We start from the raw sequence: 14,643 nt of genomic DNA on the forward strand, positions 1-14,643 counted from the left end.
TTGTGTATATCATACATACTTATAAAGCTAGCATTTTTCCTTGAACCTCATGCATTTGAAACCCCCATAAAAATTTGCAAACACCTCATGCATTTGAAACCTCTTATTTTAATGAATACCACTCAAAAGTCTCTGAATTATGATTAACAATTCAAAGGTTTTATAACTTATATAATATATTTAATAAAAAATTAATGGATACTCTACTATAAAAAGGTCAATCTTTTTGAGTAAACACACAAATACAAATCACATACAAAATTCACAAAGAAAACAAGTTTAAACTTTTTTGTGTTGGTTTGAGTGCTTTGAACAATTTTTCGAGTCATGTTATTATGTTGAAGTTTTTAATTTGTAAGTTTTTTATATACCGATTATTTTTTGTATTTTCTTGATTTAACTATTCTTTTAAGAATATCATTATATATTGTGGTTGAAATTTTAATGTAAATTACATTAGATTCATGTTATCGATCATATGTTATGGAAGATGATATATATAATATTTAATTAACTATTGTATACATGTTTGTATGTTCATGTTGTTTCAAAATAAAATAATTAATTAAAAATCATGGATATGTCATATTATCCATGTAAGCCCTTTTTAAGTTGCAAATTGTCTATCTTATCACTTTATATTTTAGTATATGTTTAACATTTTAATTATAATAATAAGTGTTTTTCAAAAGTTTCTTTCACTTATTAATAATAAGTGGTTTTAAAATTAATAAGCAATAATTATATATATAGATTAAATTTCTCTCATCTTAGCTACAGTACCTCACCACAGGTACTGTAGCTTGGTTCATAGGGTGGTTCATAGGTTAGTTAGTGTACCATGGTTATATTCCACCGCTTCTTTTTTGTTCTAGATCCCTTCACAACAATCCACACTTCTCTGTGATGTTTATCTTAATTGCTGTTTCTCGATTCTTCTCCATATCTTCGCTTCGAATCCTCATGAAAACCATCTGAGCCGGTGACATTCCCCACTTCTTCTGCTCTTCACTCCATCGTCCGATATTCCCCGCTTCTTCCAGCCGAACAGTACCTGATCAGGCTACCGTTCATCGGATTACTACACAGGTTACTTCCGGATTCTTCTACTCTGCTGCTCCAAATTCCCACCGCTCACCTCAACACAGTTAACAATAGCATCATTTGCGTGTATCTACTAATACCTTTACCAGGAATATCGCCACAGTAATTTTGTTCATCAAATTCTACGAATTTTTTTTGTCAAATTTTCGGGTTTGTTCATTATCATCTTCCTCACAAAGCTTTTCTGGTATAAATCTGGTTTGGATTTAGAGTTAAAAGATGTTGCTCACGTTCCAGGCAAGAGGAAGTCCAATGATGTTGTTGCTAATGATGATAATTCTCCTCAAACCGACCCTGAACTCCGTTACTTGCGTTTTTCTACATGTATCTGCAGTTCTAGCAACCTACAGTTGATTAGTTTCCTTGTCTGTTCAACCTAAACTACCTCCTGGCAAGTCCTTTATCGATCTTCATTTTATTGGTACAATTTAGTTTTTTCTCAATTATAAGCACACAATAGTGTGCGTAGATTATTCCTTTAGCGAAAATTTTAGAAACTCATGAAGTTGAAACTAAAAAGGGAAACTTTCTCTATTATGTTTTGATGAAGTTGGATCTCAGAATGGGAAACCTTCTGTGTGAAAAAAAAAACAAATTTGGGGCTTATTAAATTGTTTTTTTTGTTCATACTTGACAGATTTGAAGATGCACATCAAGTGCTTGATGAAATGCTTCAAAAAATCGGTAACATTAGTTCCACTCCATTCTCAATTACACATGCTTCATACATCCACAGTTTCATAATTAATGCTGGGAAAACTAAGATCTCTTTCCTCTTTACTTTAGCTTTATACATTCTATTTCACATACTTTTATTTTTTGTATTCCACATTAGGAATTTGCATACGAATTTACTTGATTGTTTTTTGTATGTTGATTTAATTTGTTTTTTTACCTTTTTTTGGCCACCAGGTCTTTCTGTACTTCCATTTTCAGTAGGAGAGGAGTTCCTGGTGTAAGAAAAATTGGTCTACTTTCTGACAGGGAGCTGCTGTAAGTCCATTACTTTTAGTAAATTACGCTTCTGGTCCCTGTGATATATCCGTTTATTTTTGTTCTAGGGTTTTATGTCATTTGCTTTGGAGAAACTGTATAACTATAACACAAACCATATAACCATGAGGAAACTAGATGTAATACTTGGGATATATAGTGTACAGATCTTCCTCAACCAACATGTTATTTCAAAGCATTGTCTAATCCGTTAAACTCTAAAATGTTTAATAGATTATCATGTCACCATTCTAATTTCCATATAATTTTACCATTAAATTCCTACTTTCTTGCAAGGCAAGTGAACACCTGTCTCTTTTCAAGTTCTTTTCGGGATCTCCAGCTGGATTTTAACCGGGTTATGGTCGGAAATTCCAAATATGCCCTTTTGAAAAGCACAAGTGTTACTAACCGCTTTTTTAGATTATTTACGTAAACCAATAGCAACCGGATTAACCACTTATCGTGGGAAATTATATGTTCCTCAATGCTTATATTGTTGGCCTTTTTTTGTTGATGTTGTTGGTGAAGTTTATGATCCGGAATTTAATTCCTGGGTTGATATGCCGGTTGGAATGGGAGAAGGGTGGCCCACGAAACAAACCGGGACTGAATTAAGTGTGATTGTTGATAATGATCTTTATGCTTTGGATCCATCAAGTTCTTTAGAAAGTGCTAGAATTAAAGTTTATGATCATGTTGAAGATTCTTGGAAAGTGGTTGAAGGTGACGTTCTGATTCGTGTGGCTGAGATTGAAATAATGATAGCTGAACCTAAAAGGTACAGGCTCTGTTGTCTTAATCCCATTTTAAGTTTGTTGTCTAAGTAAATGATGTTTATCCATTTCTTTCATTTTCTTCCATGTCCATTGTCATACTGATAGGCCCGTTCAGTTTCAGGTTTCAAACCTCTATTCAAATAACTTGCTTTTAACCTTTAAATGTGTATAAGGACCTGATGAATTTCTTTTGAAATTCAAGGAATGTGTTTGATTGCAGGAAACAAAACATAAAAGAGCAAGAATTCTGTTTGGGGTTCAATGGTAGTGAAACCACAACTGTCGGTGGGGGAGGCTACTGGTGGAGATCCATCGACTATGATACATTGCATCTGGAAGATGAATACAAGTTGCTAGAAAAAGCCAAAGGAAAAAAACGTATCGAAGGTGGTCCAGCAAGGAGAATATAATCAGTCACCAAGTGAGGTTGTTGTTTACTGGTGCTTGTTGTACGAGTCGTATGAAGTTTTTTAAAGTTAATTGTACAAGTCTACTGGATAACTTTTTATTGATTGAGATTTTACATAGATTATGTGTCCATTACATGAGCTTCTTTTTTTTTTTTTTTAAAGTCGTATGAAGTTTTCTTAAGTTAATTTCACTTATTTTGATTTCTTTTTCAAGAGATCTACATCCCCTACCTTAGTTGAAAAAAAGTAGCAGTTCTAGATACTGATCTATTTCTCTTTGTATGAGAGGTGGGATGAAGGCGAAGGTTGATTAGCTTCTTCATACTTGGGGTATGTTTTAGCAAATCCCACACACTTTGGGTTCAATTATATATATATATATATATATATATATATATATATATATATATATATATATATATATATATATATATATATATATATATATTGTGATTTAGTCACGAGTTCAGTTATTTAGTGAGATAATAGAATTTTCTTTTTTTGCAGCAACACCATAGACTTACATTGGTGAAACGTCCTTGATTTTTTTTCTTTTTTGGATAATGAATTCATGATTTGGCCTCTTATATTGCATTTCGTTCCTGTTAGTGCCTTGCTATGCGACGCCTTATAAAATGTATCGGGTCATCCGAAGATCATACACGGATATTAAGTCATCTGACATTCTGTTAGATGGTAGCTTTGATGCCCAGGTATCTTACTAACCTTTCGAACCATAGTTTGCAAAATATAGTTTTCCTTTTTTCTGCATTTCTACAATAACAATGATTTGTTTGCAACAAACAGAAAACCATATAGAGTAATTCAAGTCTTTTTGAAATGCATATTTATATTTGTGAGATTGGCACTCACTTAGGTGGCAGATTTTGGGCTTGCAAAGTTAGCAATGTACACTAATACGCATGTCACAATGTGTGTAATGGGAACCTTTGGGTAAGTCTATGACTATATAATGTCTTCTGACTATTCTTTTTTGGACATTATAATGTCTTCTTTTCTTTTGGGAACCTTTGGGTAAGTCTACGACTATGACTATCTTTTTTTGGACATTATAATGTCCTCTTTTGTTTTATTTTGTTATGTTTAAATTTATTTATTTTTTGAAAAATTCTAGATATATGGCTATACTTGAGGCGGGAAGTTGACTAAAAAGTCTGATTTTTTTTTTCTCATTCGGGGTAGTGTAGCTACAAGTAGCCACCGGACGTAAACATGTGATTCTGGGGATTTTGTCGTTTCCTTTGCCATTTCGAACCCCGCAACGCGGGGTTTCTTCTCTAGTTATAAATAATAAAATCAAATTACATGGATATGTCATATTATCCATGCAAGTCTCTTTTGAAATGCAAATTGTCTATCTTATCACTGTAACATCCCGAAATAGCAAAGAGTATAGTTGAAGGGCTAAAAGAGTAAAATTGGAAGGGGAACTCGGCGAGTCCATGGGTGGACTCGGCGAGTAGAGTCGCGAATTGGTCGCGTGTTAAGTGACCGACTCGGCGAGTCAGTAAGGTGGACTCGGCGAGTAGGCGCTGAGTGGAGAAAACCCTAATTCTCGGGGTTGAGCCCTATATAAAGAACATAACATTCATTCCCCTAACCTCTTTACTCATCCTCAAGTCCAGAAACCCTTAGCCTTCGTGTGTGAGTGATCATATTGCATTGGGAAGCTTGGAGAAGCAATTGTTGAGGAAATCTTGAAGGGTAGGAGGCTTGGAGCAAGGGGCTTTGCTTGGATTCGAGTTCCATTGCAGTTGGGGCGTTCTTTTGAGGTAATATCTCATCCTTGGGCTGTTATTCTTATGGATTCATCATTATGGGGTTTGTGGGGAGCTTATCTTTTGGTGTTTTGGAGTTTAGAGGTTAGATCTGAGGTTGCTACCTCAGATCTGGAATGGAGAAGGGTTGAAATGCCTGAAAGTCCCTGTGTTTGAGTGTGTAGTGAAGCTATCATGTCCCAAACCCTAGCCCTAAAGTGTTAAAGGCCTAGATCTCTTTGGATTCACGTAAAGTTTACCACTTTACGTGATGGATGGGTTGTAGGAGGCTAGATCTATGTTTTGGATCAATTGCATGGCCTGGAGTGCTTCTGTATGGATTCAGACCGGTGGTACTCGGCGAGTCACATGGGTGGACTCGACGAGTTGCTTGAAGATGAGCTGGAACTCGACGAGTTGGAAGAACAACTCGGCGAGTAGGTTGAAGATAACCTTAGACTCGACGAGTCTGTTCTTGGACTCGGCGAGTCTTGTCAAAGAGTCCCAATATTTTCTGGTCGAGTCGAGAATCGGTGAGTCAAGGGATGACTCGGTGAGTTGTGTGCAGGTGGAATCAGAGTTGTTGGACTCGGCGAGTCTTGGGGTGACTCGGCGATTTAGGTCGCAGATTGAGGGAAGTCCTGAGCTTGGGGACTCGGCGAGTCATCGGGTTGACTCGGCGAGTAGAGTCAATCAGGGGTTGACTTTGACCTTGTCCAAGGGTTGACCAATTGTCTTTCGGGGGTATTTTGGTAATTAAGGGTATTTATTGAGTTGAGTGTTTTGGTGTTCAGTGGAGGAGTTCGTGTCGGAGTTTGGAGCAGCGGGATCTTATCCTTTTCAGCTGGCAGTTTCGAGGTGAGTTATCCTCACTATATCAACAGGGTCTAAGGCACTAAGGCCGGCCCTTATCGGATTGAGATCTGGGTAGTTGTTGTTATGTTACTGCTTTGATATGTTTGCATCCTGAGAGCTAGGATGGTATATGTTAGAGACCTGATTAAGATCGGTATCTTGAGAGATAGGGAGATGCTATGCTGGTGACCTGTTAGGTCGGTATCCTGGTTAGGCCCCAAGAGGGCGAACCAGACGTGCCGAGGCTCGGAGAGTGGACCAGGCCGACTGAAGGCCCGGTGCGGGCGAACCAGTCATACTGTAGACTCAGAGAGTGGACCAGGTGGATTAAAGGCCCGGTGCGGGCGGACCAATCACACTGCAGACTCGATGTATGTGGTTAGATTTGGAGAGTGGACCAGGTGGATTGAAGGCCCGGTGCGGGCGGACCAATCACACTGTAGACTCGAGGTTTATGGCTAGACTCAGAGGGTGGACCAGGTGGACTGTAGGCCGGTGCGGCAGACCAATCACACAGTAGACCCGAAGTGCATGGCTGTTCTGTGATCAGATATGTTGTGGCATGTTATGCATGTATGGTATAAGTGGTTGGTATTTTGGGGATATCTCACTAAGCTTTCGGGCTTACAGTTGTGGTTTTATGTTTTTCAGGTTCTTCAAGAGACCGTGGCAAGGCGAAGGCGTGATCGTATTGCTCCTCATGATTTTGTAGCAATGTGATTCTAGGAATACGCTAAATGTTTTGTATTGAAAACCTTTTTGTAATGATTTAATGGAATCGAGTTGTTTTTGAAAAATTTAAAATTGGTTGTATTTTTCGGTCGTTACAATGACTTTATTATTTAGCGTAAGTTTCACATTTTAACAATAATATTAAGTGTTTCTTAAAAGTTTCTTTAACTTATTATTAATAATAAGTGGTTTAAAACTAATTAATATCAATTTTAAATGATAATAACATCAAATTATAAATTACATTTAGCTATAAATAAATTGTATTTTAAATGAACGTCATTATTGTAATTAGAAAATGATCGCATAAGTAAAAATATAATTAATCAATAATAATAATTGTTAAAAATAATATTAAATAAATAATTATATTTAATTCTATTAATGAGGAATGTGGGTTGATGTCAATAAATATTATTGTTCAAAATAATAGAGATTATATATATATATATATATATATATATATATATATATATATATATATATATATATAGAGAGAGAGAGAGAGAGAGAGAGAGAGAGAGAGAGCTAGGTTCAAATGTTTTTAGCAACTATTGTATGCATAAATGAACCAATAGGAATTTAGGAATAATTTAATCATTAAATAAATTAAAAAGGGTAAATTAGTAAATCATGACTCTAAATTTATGGTAATTGAGATAAATGGGGGATTTGATTTTAAAATCACCAAAATAAAACGAGGAAGAACGACCTGCCTTCATCTTCTGCTCCGCTTCTTCACAACCCAACCCTAAATCACAAAAGTCATCGGACACCACGACCACCACAGCCACAATAAACCCTAAAATCACCATCTGATTATGAAGATTCTAAGTTCAAACGATTATGAAGATTGGCTGCTAGTTAGAATGAAGGAGATGATGAAGTGTGACATCCCCATTTTCACAGCCAGAAAAGACCGATTTGTTTATGCTTTGTTTTATAAATCAGAGTGATCGTTTAAAGAAAACGGTTGCGGAATTTGTTCCCAAAATAAAATATGATAACCATTTATCAAAACGTTTCTCAAAGAGAATGTATTTTCATTAAATAATAAAACCTCGGGATGTCGTGTTCCGATACAGACCAAAAGCATAAACAATATGAAATAGACCTTACAATAGTTATTCATAACTACTGGCCTATAATCCAAAATCTCTCGTCAAGTCCACCAACTTATACTCTTGTGCCATTACCTGTAATGCAAAGAAAAACTGAGTGGGTCAGGCTTGGGAGCCTGGTGAGCATATAGGGTTTTCAACCTACAATAATATAATTATTATATTCAACCATCAAACAATCAACTCAATTACTCATCCCTGTTATCTTTCTTAGGATTTTACCCTAGGAATTCAACTACTCGTCATTCATTCATTCCTAAGGATTGACCTAAGGAATTTACACAAACTTCCATTGCTACATAAGGCGCATCTGCCAACATTATCCTTTAAGCGCCTCTGCCAGGATTACGTCATACACTATGAGGCGCGACTGCCAGGTTTATGACATTCTCTTTTAGGCGCATTTGCCGACATTATCTTATAAGCGCATTTGCCAAGATTATCCTATAAGCACATCTACCAAGATTATCCTATAAGCGCACCTGCCAAGATTATCCTAGAAGCGCATCTACCAAGATTATCCTATAAGCGCATCTGCCAAGATTATCCTATAAGCGCATCTGCTATTGTTATGACAATCTCTATTTGGCGCATCTGCCAAGATCACGGCATTCATTACTTGGTGCATCTACCGATATTATTCTCAAGCGCATCTGCTAGTTTTATGACATTCTTTAATTGGTGCATCTACCAATATCATTCTTAATCATCTTTCATACCTCATCATTTTATCACATACCAACTATCTCATCTACCCATGTTCTACCCAACATATTTGTAGATATAAAATACATATACCGTTTAACTCATTTAAAAACTATATAAAACATTCATTCCATACTCATCTCAAATAAACAACAATATATAAACACATAACACGTATTTTATAACAAATACTTCATATTTATGTGTTAGAAGAAAATAACTACACACTCACACGTATAAACCACAATATACTTAATACACTCAAACCATACTTGTATTATTATCGTGTTTATGAAAGGTAGTATACACTCACACATGTAAACAACTTATATTATACACATAGCACGTATTTTATAGAAAATACTTAATATTTATGTGTTAGAAGAAAGTGACCACACACTCACTTGATCAGAAGATGATCGGACAGCACTACAACTTGCAGAAGTAGTATTCTTCGGTAGATCTGGAAGATCTCCACAAAAACCGGACTTCTCGCGGGCAGAGCTTCGGTTCGGGAATCGCACTTCACGGGATCTCGGGAGCGTAAAACTTCCTTCTTAACTTGGATATGAGATTCGGGGTGTCGGGATGGCTTCGGGGGTTTATACGCAGAGCTTCGGCACAAAAACGAGGAGAAATGAGCAAATAAGCCCGGAACCCTCGCATCCTATTTATAGGAGGCTGGAGCGTCGGAGTACGCGGGGCGTACTGGTCCGAAATCGTCATTGCGTTCGTCATCCGAAGAACTCGAGTGCGAAGGTCATCATGCTTCGCTGTACGTGGGGCGTACAGCAGTACGCTGGGCGTACTTCGGATATGCCCGGTGACTCCCCCTTCGGATAATACCGGGTTTTATAATTAAATTTAAATATTAATTATTTAATAAACTTCGGAAATTCATATCTTCTTCATACGAACTCCGTTTTCGACGTTCTTTATATCCACGCGTAGGTGAGACTACGCTCTACAACTTTCGTTTAGACTTCGTCGGCTAATTTTGACTTTATTTTTATTATTTATTTTTAGTAGGCCCGGACAGGAAAACTTCGTTATAAAGTCATAACTTCTTCGTTTGACGTCCGTTCTCGCCTAACTTTTCATCGCTTCGATACCAACAACAAGATCTTCGATTCTCGTTTAGATTGTTTCGGCTAAAAAACCGCTCGATCTCAAATCGAGTATTTCGGGCTGCATACCGCTAAGTCGAAACTTAGAAAAATCATAACTTCCTCATACGAAGTCAGATTTGGGCGTTCTTTTTATGCACGCTCATGGTTTAACGTATTATACGACTTTCATTTAGATTGCTAAGGCTAAATATCACTCTAACGTAAATTCACTTTTTACGTCGCGCTGTGTCGTGCCGATTCTGTCGCGAAACTTCGACAGGTCATAACTTCTTCGTTATAACTCGGATTTCGGCGTTCTTTATATGTACGGAATCCTTGTAACATATACTACAACTTAGTTAAGATTATTCATTCTAAATAATCTTTCATTAAAAATTTATTTTTGACGCCTATCGTCTCTAAATTGACTAGCCCTGATCTACGGGCGTTACATGAAGCTTAAGATGATGAATAGGTTTCACAAGCGCAATTCCTCTTCAGCATTCGTATGTTGATTTTAAATCAGGCGAAAAACTCGATTTCAAGTTCTCTACCCTTCAAGCTCTTCAGGTCTATCTCTTTCGTTTTTCATACACACAACTGTTATCTTTTCCTCTTTGTCACTTTAGATGGATTGTCAAACGATTCTTCAATTGGTGTTGTTTAATTTAGATTTTGTTCTTTTCTTTATTTGGGATTGAAGGACAAGCCACACTCACAGTACATAGAAATCTGCACTTGGTGGATGTTTGTTTTTTTTATACTTGGAGCTTTGATTCTCTATTATCTATATATGTTGCACGAAAGGTGTTTGTGGAAATGCCTAAAAGAGAATTTATCCTGTCAAAACTCTTAGAATGTCTATTATTCTAACAGAATTCGATTTCAATCTCTCCTTATTTGTCAAGATAGGAAAAGTAAAAAAAACATTGCAAGATAGGAAAAATGAAATACATTCTGTTAGCATCTGGTCATGTGGTATATATTCTGTCAAAACTCTTAGAATGTCTATTATTCTGACAGAATTCGATTTTAATATCCTTTTGTTAAGATAGGAAAAGTAAAAAATATTGCAAGATAAGAAAAATGAAATACATTATGTTAGAATATGCTATCATTCTCTATTATATAGTTTCTATTAAATAATTAATGCCTGTATTTTGTCAGAATTTATTTGTATAAATGCATTCTATTACAATGTCTTTCAGAATGTTTGTTAACAACAAGTACATTAGCTTCACTGGTAATACTAATGAACAATGCATCTTATTCTTTCAGAATGGCTTGAAGAAGGAATTCAATATTGATCATACAAGAGAAAGATTTGGAATCGAGTTCAACAACAAGTATATTTTGCGAAGAATTACATTCTTACGATGATATATCACATTTTCATCATAGTTTGAATCAAGTGCATTATTTGTACCATTGATGAAGATCATGTGTATTTGCTTAATAATTGTATATTTAAGAATGTTATTTCTTAATATTTTTATTCATTTTTGATGATATTTTGTTAAAATATGTATAACTATAGTAAATTGTATAAGACTATTAGTTTGTAAGAATATATATGATTTTGTATTCACATTCTAATGTATATGAATAATATATGTTGAATTATTAAATCAGGTTAATTATCAAACATATATGCATTGGAAATATATTCCGCAAGAATAAAATCGAAAATATCTTTACTAATTAATGTTTAACATTCTGACAGAATAAAATCGGATTTTTAAATTTGAATTAATTTAAAATATTCAGATTTTAAAAAATAAAGGAATTAAGTATCCCTAAAAATTTGAAAATTTCCTTTTTTAATATAGGTTAATTGACTAAAATGCCCTTATGTTGGAATTTGTGTGATTATATGGTACATGTTACCCTATTGTGATATCATAGACCCTAAAATCATGATCTTTGATTCTATTCCATCCGGTGGTCCAGATTTGTGCATTCTGGCACACAATAGTTAGTAAAAACAAAATAACCTAAGCCTATATATATATATATATATATATATATATATATATATATATATATATATATATATATATATATAAATTAGTGTAAAAATATTATCTCAAAGTTAATGTCAATAACATAACCATTTTAAACATATATTTTTCAATATTTTAACAATATGTTTTTAATCTTCGCTGCGCAACGCGCAAGAATTCGTCTAGTGTTCATATATATTTGTATCCTAAATCCTTGAATCCTTCATATAAATGATCCTAAAATCCTTCAATTTTTTCTCCATGCTCCCAAATCCTTCTATCCTATTTTGCTCTTTAATTTTGCTCCATAGTATTTTTCAACTCGTATAATATAAACCAGAAAATAAAAGGAAAAACAATCACTTAATTAAATTAAAAGATTACAAACTTTAGAGTCACTACACATAATGTCATTAAGTTTGAATATATATATATATATATATATATATATATATATATATATATATATATATATATATATGTTAGGAGAAATATAACCCAAAATGCATGAAATAACAAATATCAGAAATTGTTATTGAGGCTTGTGTTTGACACAATTTCCTTAAATTTTTTCCCTATATGGGTGTTGGTTTACCAGGATACAACATTATTAAATGACTCTTATAGGTCACCAGAACCTCACTTGGCTAGGAAGTTACCTTGGTTGCAGGAGGAGATGAAAGAAAAAGTAGAATCGTAAGAGGGGAGGAGAGTGATTTCATTTCATTTGGTGTAAATGAAACAGTTAAGGAGAAGCTCTGTTTATACTGTAAATCGTCTTTGATTTCATTAAACATCAAAACATAAGAGTCAATTAAATAGCATAATTAATTGATAGATGAAAACCGAAATCTATTATTAATAGTCTTTAATTAGGGTTTGCTACTGTTAAGCGAAAAGAAAGTAATTGCAAAAGGTCCTTGAACTTTTCTGGTTGACCAGTGGTGCATTCAAACCCATAGGACGCGCACTTGCACACAAGTTTAGTGTTCTTTGTTGATCAAACCTTTTTTTATCATTGCTACCAATAATAAGCATATCATCAACATAAAGGCAAAAGATAACATAACTCTCACTTGTGCTTTTAACATAAAACACTTGTCACATTCATTAATCTTGTATCCACTTTCCAACATCACATGGTCAAACTTTTTATGCTATTGTTTTAAGGCTTGTTTAAACCCATATAACAACTTTAGTAGTTTAAAAACCTTTGATTCTTGTCCTGGGGCAACATACCCTTCTGGTTGTTCCATGTAGATTTCTTTTTCTAAACCAAAGCAGAGTTGGAGAAAAAAGAACTCCAAAAAGAAGAAATTATGGAAGCATCGACACTCTTCACTGACAGATCCTCAAACTTTAGAGGAACATGCATAGGGATCATGCTAAAATTACCATAGGGGGACATCATACCCCGAGTAGTAAGTTGTAAATTTTATGGAACCAACAACGAAGCTGAATACGAAGCATTGATCATCGGATTACAACTGGCCAAGGATCTTAAGGTATTTGTTGACTTCTTATTATTAACTAATCATTTTAATGGATCCTATGTAGTGAAAGGCGAAAGACTAGCACTATACCTACAAATCCTTAAAAAGATGTCCTTTGAATTCGTAACTTTTAGCCTACACAAAGTTCCCAGAGAGGAAAATGTTGAGGCGGATGCACTAGCCAACCTAGGATCTTCCCTTAAGATCCCACCAGAAGTTAGGATACATATAACCCATATACTAATCCTAGCGATAGGAGATCCCTCCAATAAACCAGATGATCCAAATCACGATGGCCAAACAACCGATGTGGCAATAATCGAGGATCCTGATCCTCAACCATTTCTCCAGGATCCCGTTTATCAGAATCTCAACATTAAGGATCCTCCACAACACTCCAAATCTTAGATCCATTCCATAGCAGAATATCTCCACAATGGCACAATACCCAAAGAGGAAAAAAGTAAGAAAGCATTTAGGATGAAGGTCTCATGATTTTTAATCATCCAAGGAAGATTGTATAAGAAATCCATGGCAGGTCCATACCTTAAATGCTTAGAAGATCACGCAGCTGCAAAAGTCCTAAAAGATATACACGACGGAGATTATGGCAAGCGGATCCTTATGCTCCAAACCATAAAGAATCGGATATTATTGACCAACAATGAAAAAGGATGCTCTCTTGCATGACCAAAAATGTGACACTTGACAGAGACACATCAACATCCTACATCAACCTACATAATAGTTGCATCCTATCATTTCCCCTTAGCCATTCATGAAATGGGGAATGGATATAGTTGGCAAGCTACCAAAAGCTCCTGGTGGAATGGTGTTCATGCTAGTTATGATAGGCTACTTCTTGAAATGGATAGAGGTTGAAGCCTTTGTTCAAGTATGAGACAAGGATGTTGTCTTGTTTATCAAATGTAATATCCTGACTAGGTACGGGATCCCTATGGAGATCATATGCGATAATGGATCCCAGTTCATAAGGAAAAGAACTAGAGACTTTTTGTACTAGTTGGGGGATTAAATGATAATGTCCACTCCTGTTCACCCTCAAGCTAATGGTCAAACTGAATCCAACAATAAGATCATAGTTAACAATCTAAAGAAATGTTGGATGAGAAGAAAGGAAGATGGGCAGAGGAACTTCCTCTCGTCTAATGGGCAGATAGAACCACATCAAAGGCAGCCACTGGCCAAAATCCATACTCCTTGGTGTTTGGAACGGAAGCTGTGATCCCTACCGAGGTGGTGATCCCAACAACAAGATTTCAACTGCAAGATCAAGAGAACAACGAAAGGACCCTAGCCCAGGATCTGGACACTATTGATGAAATCAAGGATCTTGCCAAGATCCGAATTGTTGCTCATCAATAGAGGGTCACTAAAGCATATAACAAGAACATCAAAGTCATAAGATTCAAGGTAGGTGACTTGGTACTTAGGAAAACGTTCAAAAATACCAAGGATCCTAGTGCAGGTAAATTGGCACCTAAATGGGAAGGACTTTATCTCATTGATTCAAAAGTAGGAAAATGGGTATATTGGCTAC

General features: G+C 35.4%; 1 protein-coding gene across 17 annotated transcripts; it reads left to right on the forward strand.

Moving 5' to 3' along the window:
- Window positions 1–818: 818 nt before the first annotated feature.
- On the forward strand, window positions 819–6,743 carry LOC145091966 (F-box/kelch-repeat protein At1g22040-like). 17 transcript variants are annotated; one of them, XR_013702379.1, is made up of 6 exons: window positions 819–1,495; window positions 1,742–1,788; window positions 2,017–3,616; window positions 3,794–3,999; window positions 4,164–4,240; window positions 4,422–6,741. XR_013702379.1 is itself a non-coding variant. In XM_079029813.1 (5 exons), exons 4-5 carry the CDS (start codon window positions 2,661–2,663, stop codon window positions 3,284–3,286), a joined length of 408 nt encoding a protein of 135 aa, XP_078885939.1. In that variant the 5' UTR covers window positions 826–1,495; window positions 1,742–1,788; window positions 2,017–2,097; window positions 2,629–2,660; the 3' UTR covers window positions 3,287–3,401. The 17 variants fall into 17 exon arrangements, 3 of the variants coding, with proteins under 3 accessions (XP_078885939.1, XP_078885941.1, XP_078885940.1); XR_013702383.1 differs by having other exon boundaries at window positions 2,017–2,997; window positions 3,079–3,616; window positions 3,794–6,743; XR_013702385.1 differs by having other exon boundaries at window positions 2,017–2,997; window positions 3,097–3,616; window positions 3,794–6,743.
- Window positions 6,744–14,643: the final 7,900 nt, after the last annotated feature.

Source organism: Lactuca serriola, chromosome 3, assembly GCF_051521515.1.
Source record: "Lactuca serriola cultivar US96UC23 chromosome 3, Lser_US96UC23_V15, whole genome shotgun sequence".
NCBI lineage: Eukaryota > Viridiplantae > Streptophyta > Magnoliopsida > Asterales > Asteraceae > Lactuca > Lactuca serriola.

What these genes read in the sequence shown, in the direction of transcription:
- LOC145091966 (XM_079029813.1), top strand. Translation starts at nt 2,661, where the DNA reads ATGCCGGTTGGAATGGGAGAAGGGTGGCCCACGAAACAAACCGGGACT. An exon ending in ATGATAGCTGAACCTAAAAG is followed by an intron (nt 2,879 to 3,096) that starts GTACAGGCTCTG and finishes GTTTGATTGCAG; the next exon opens with GAAACAAAACATAAAAGAGC.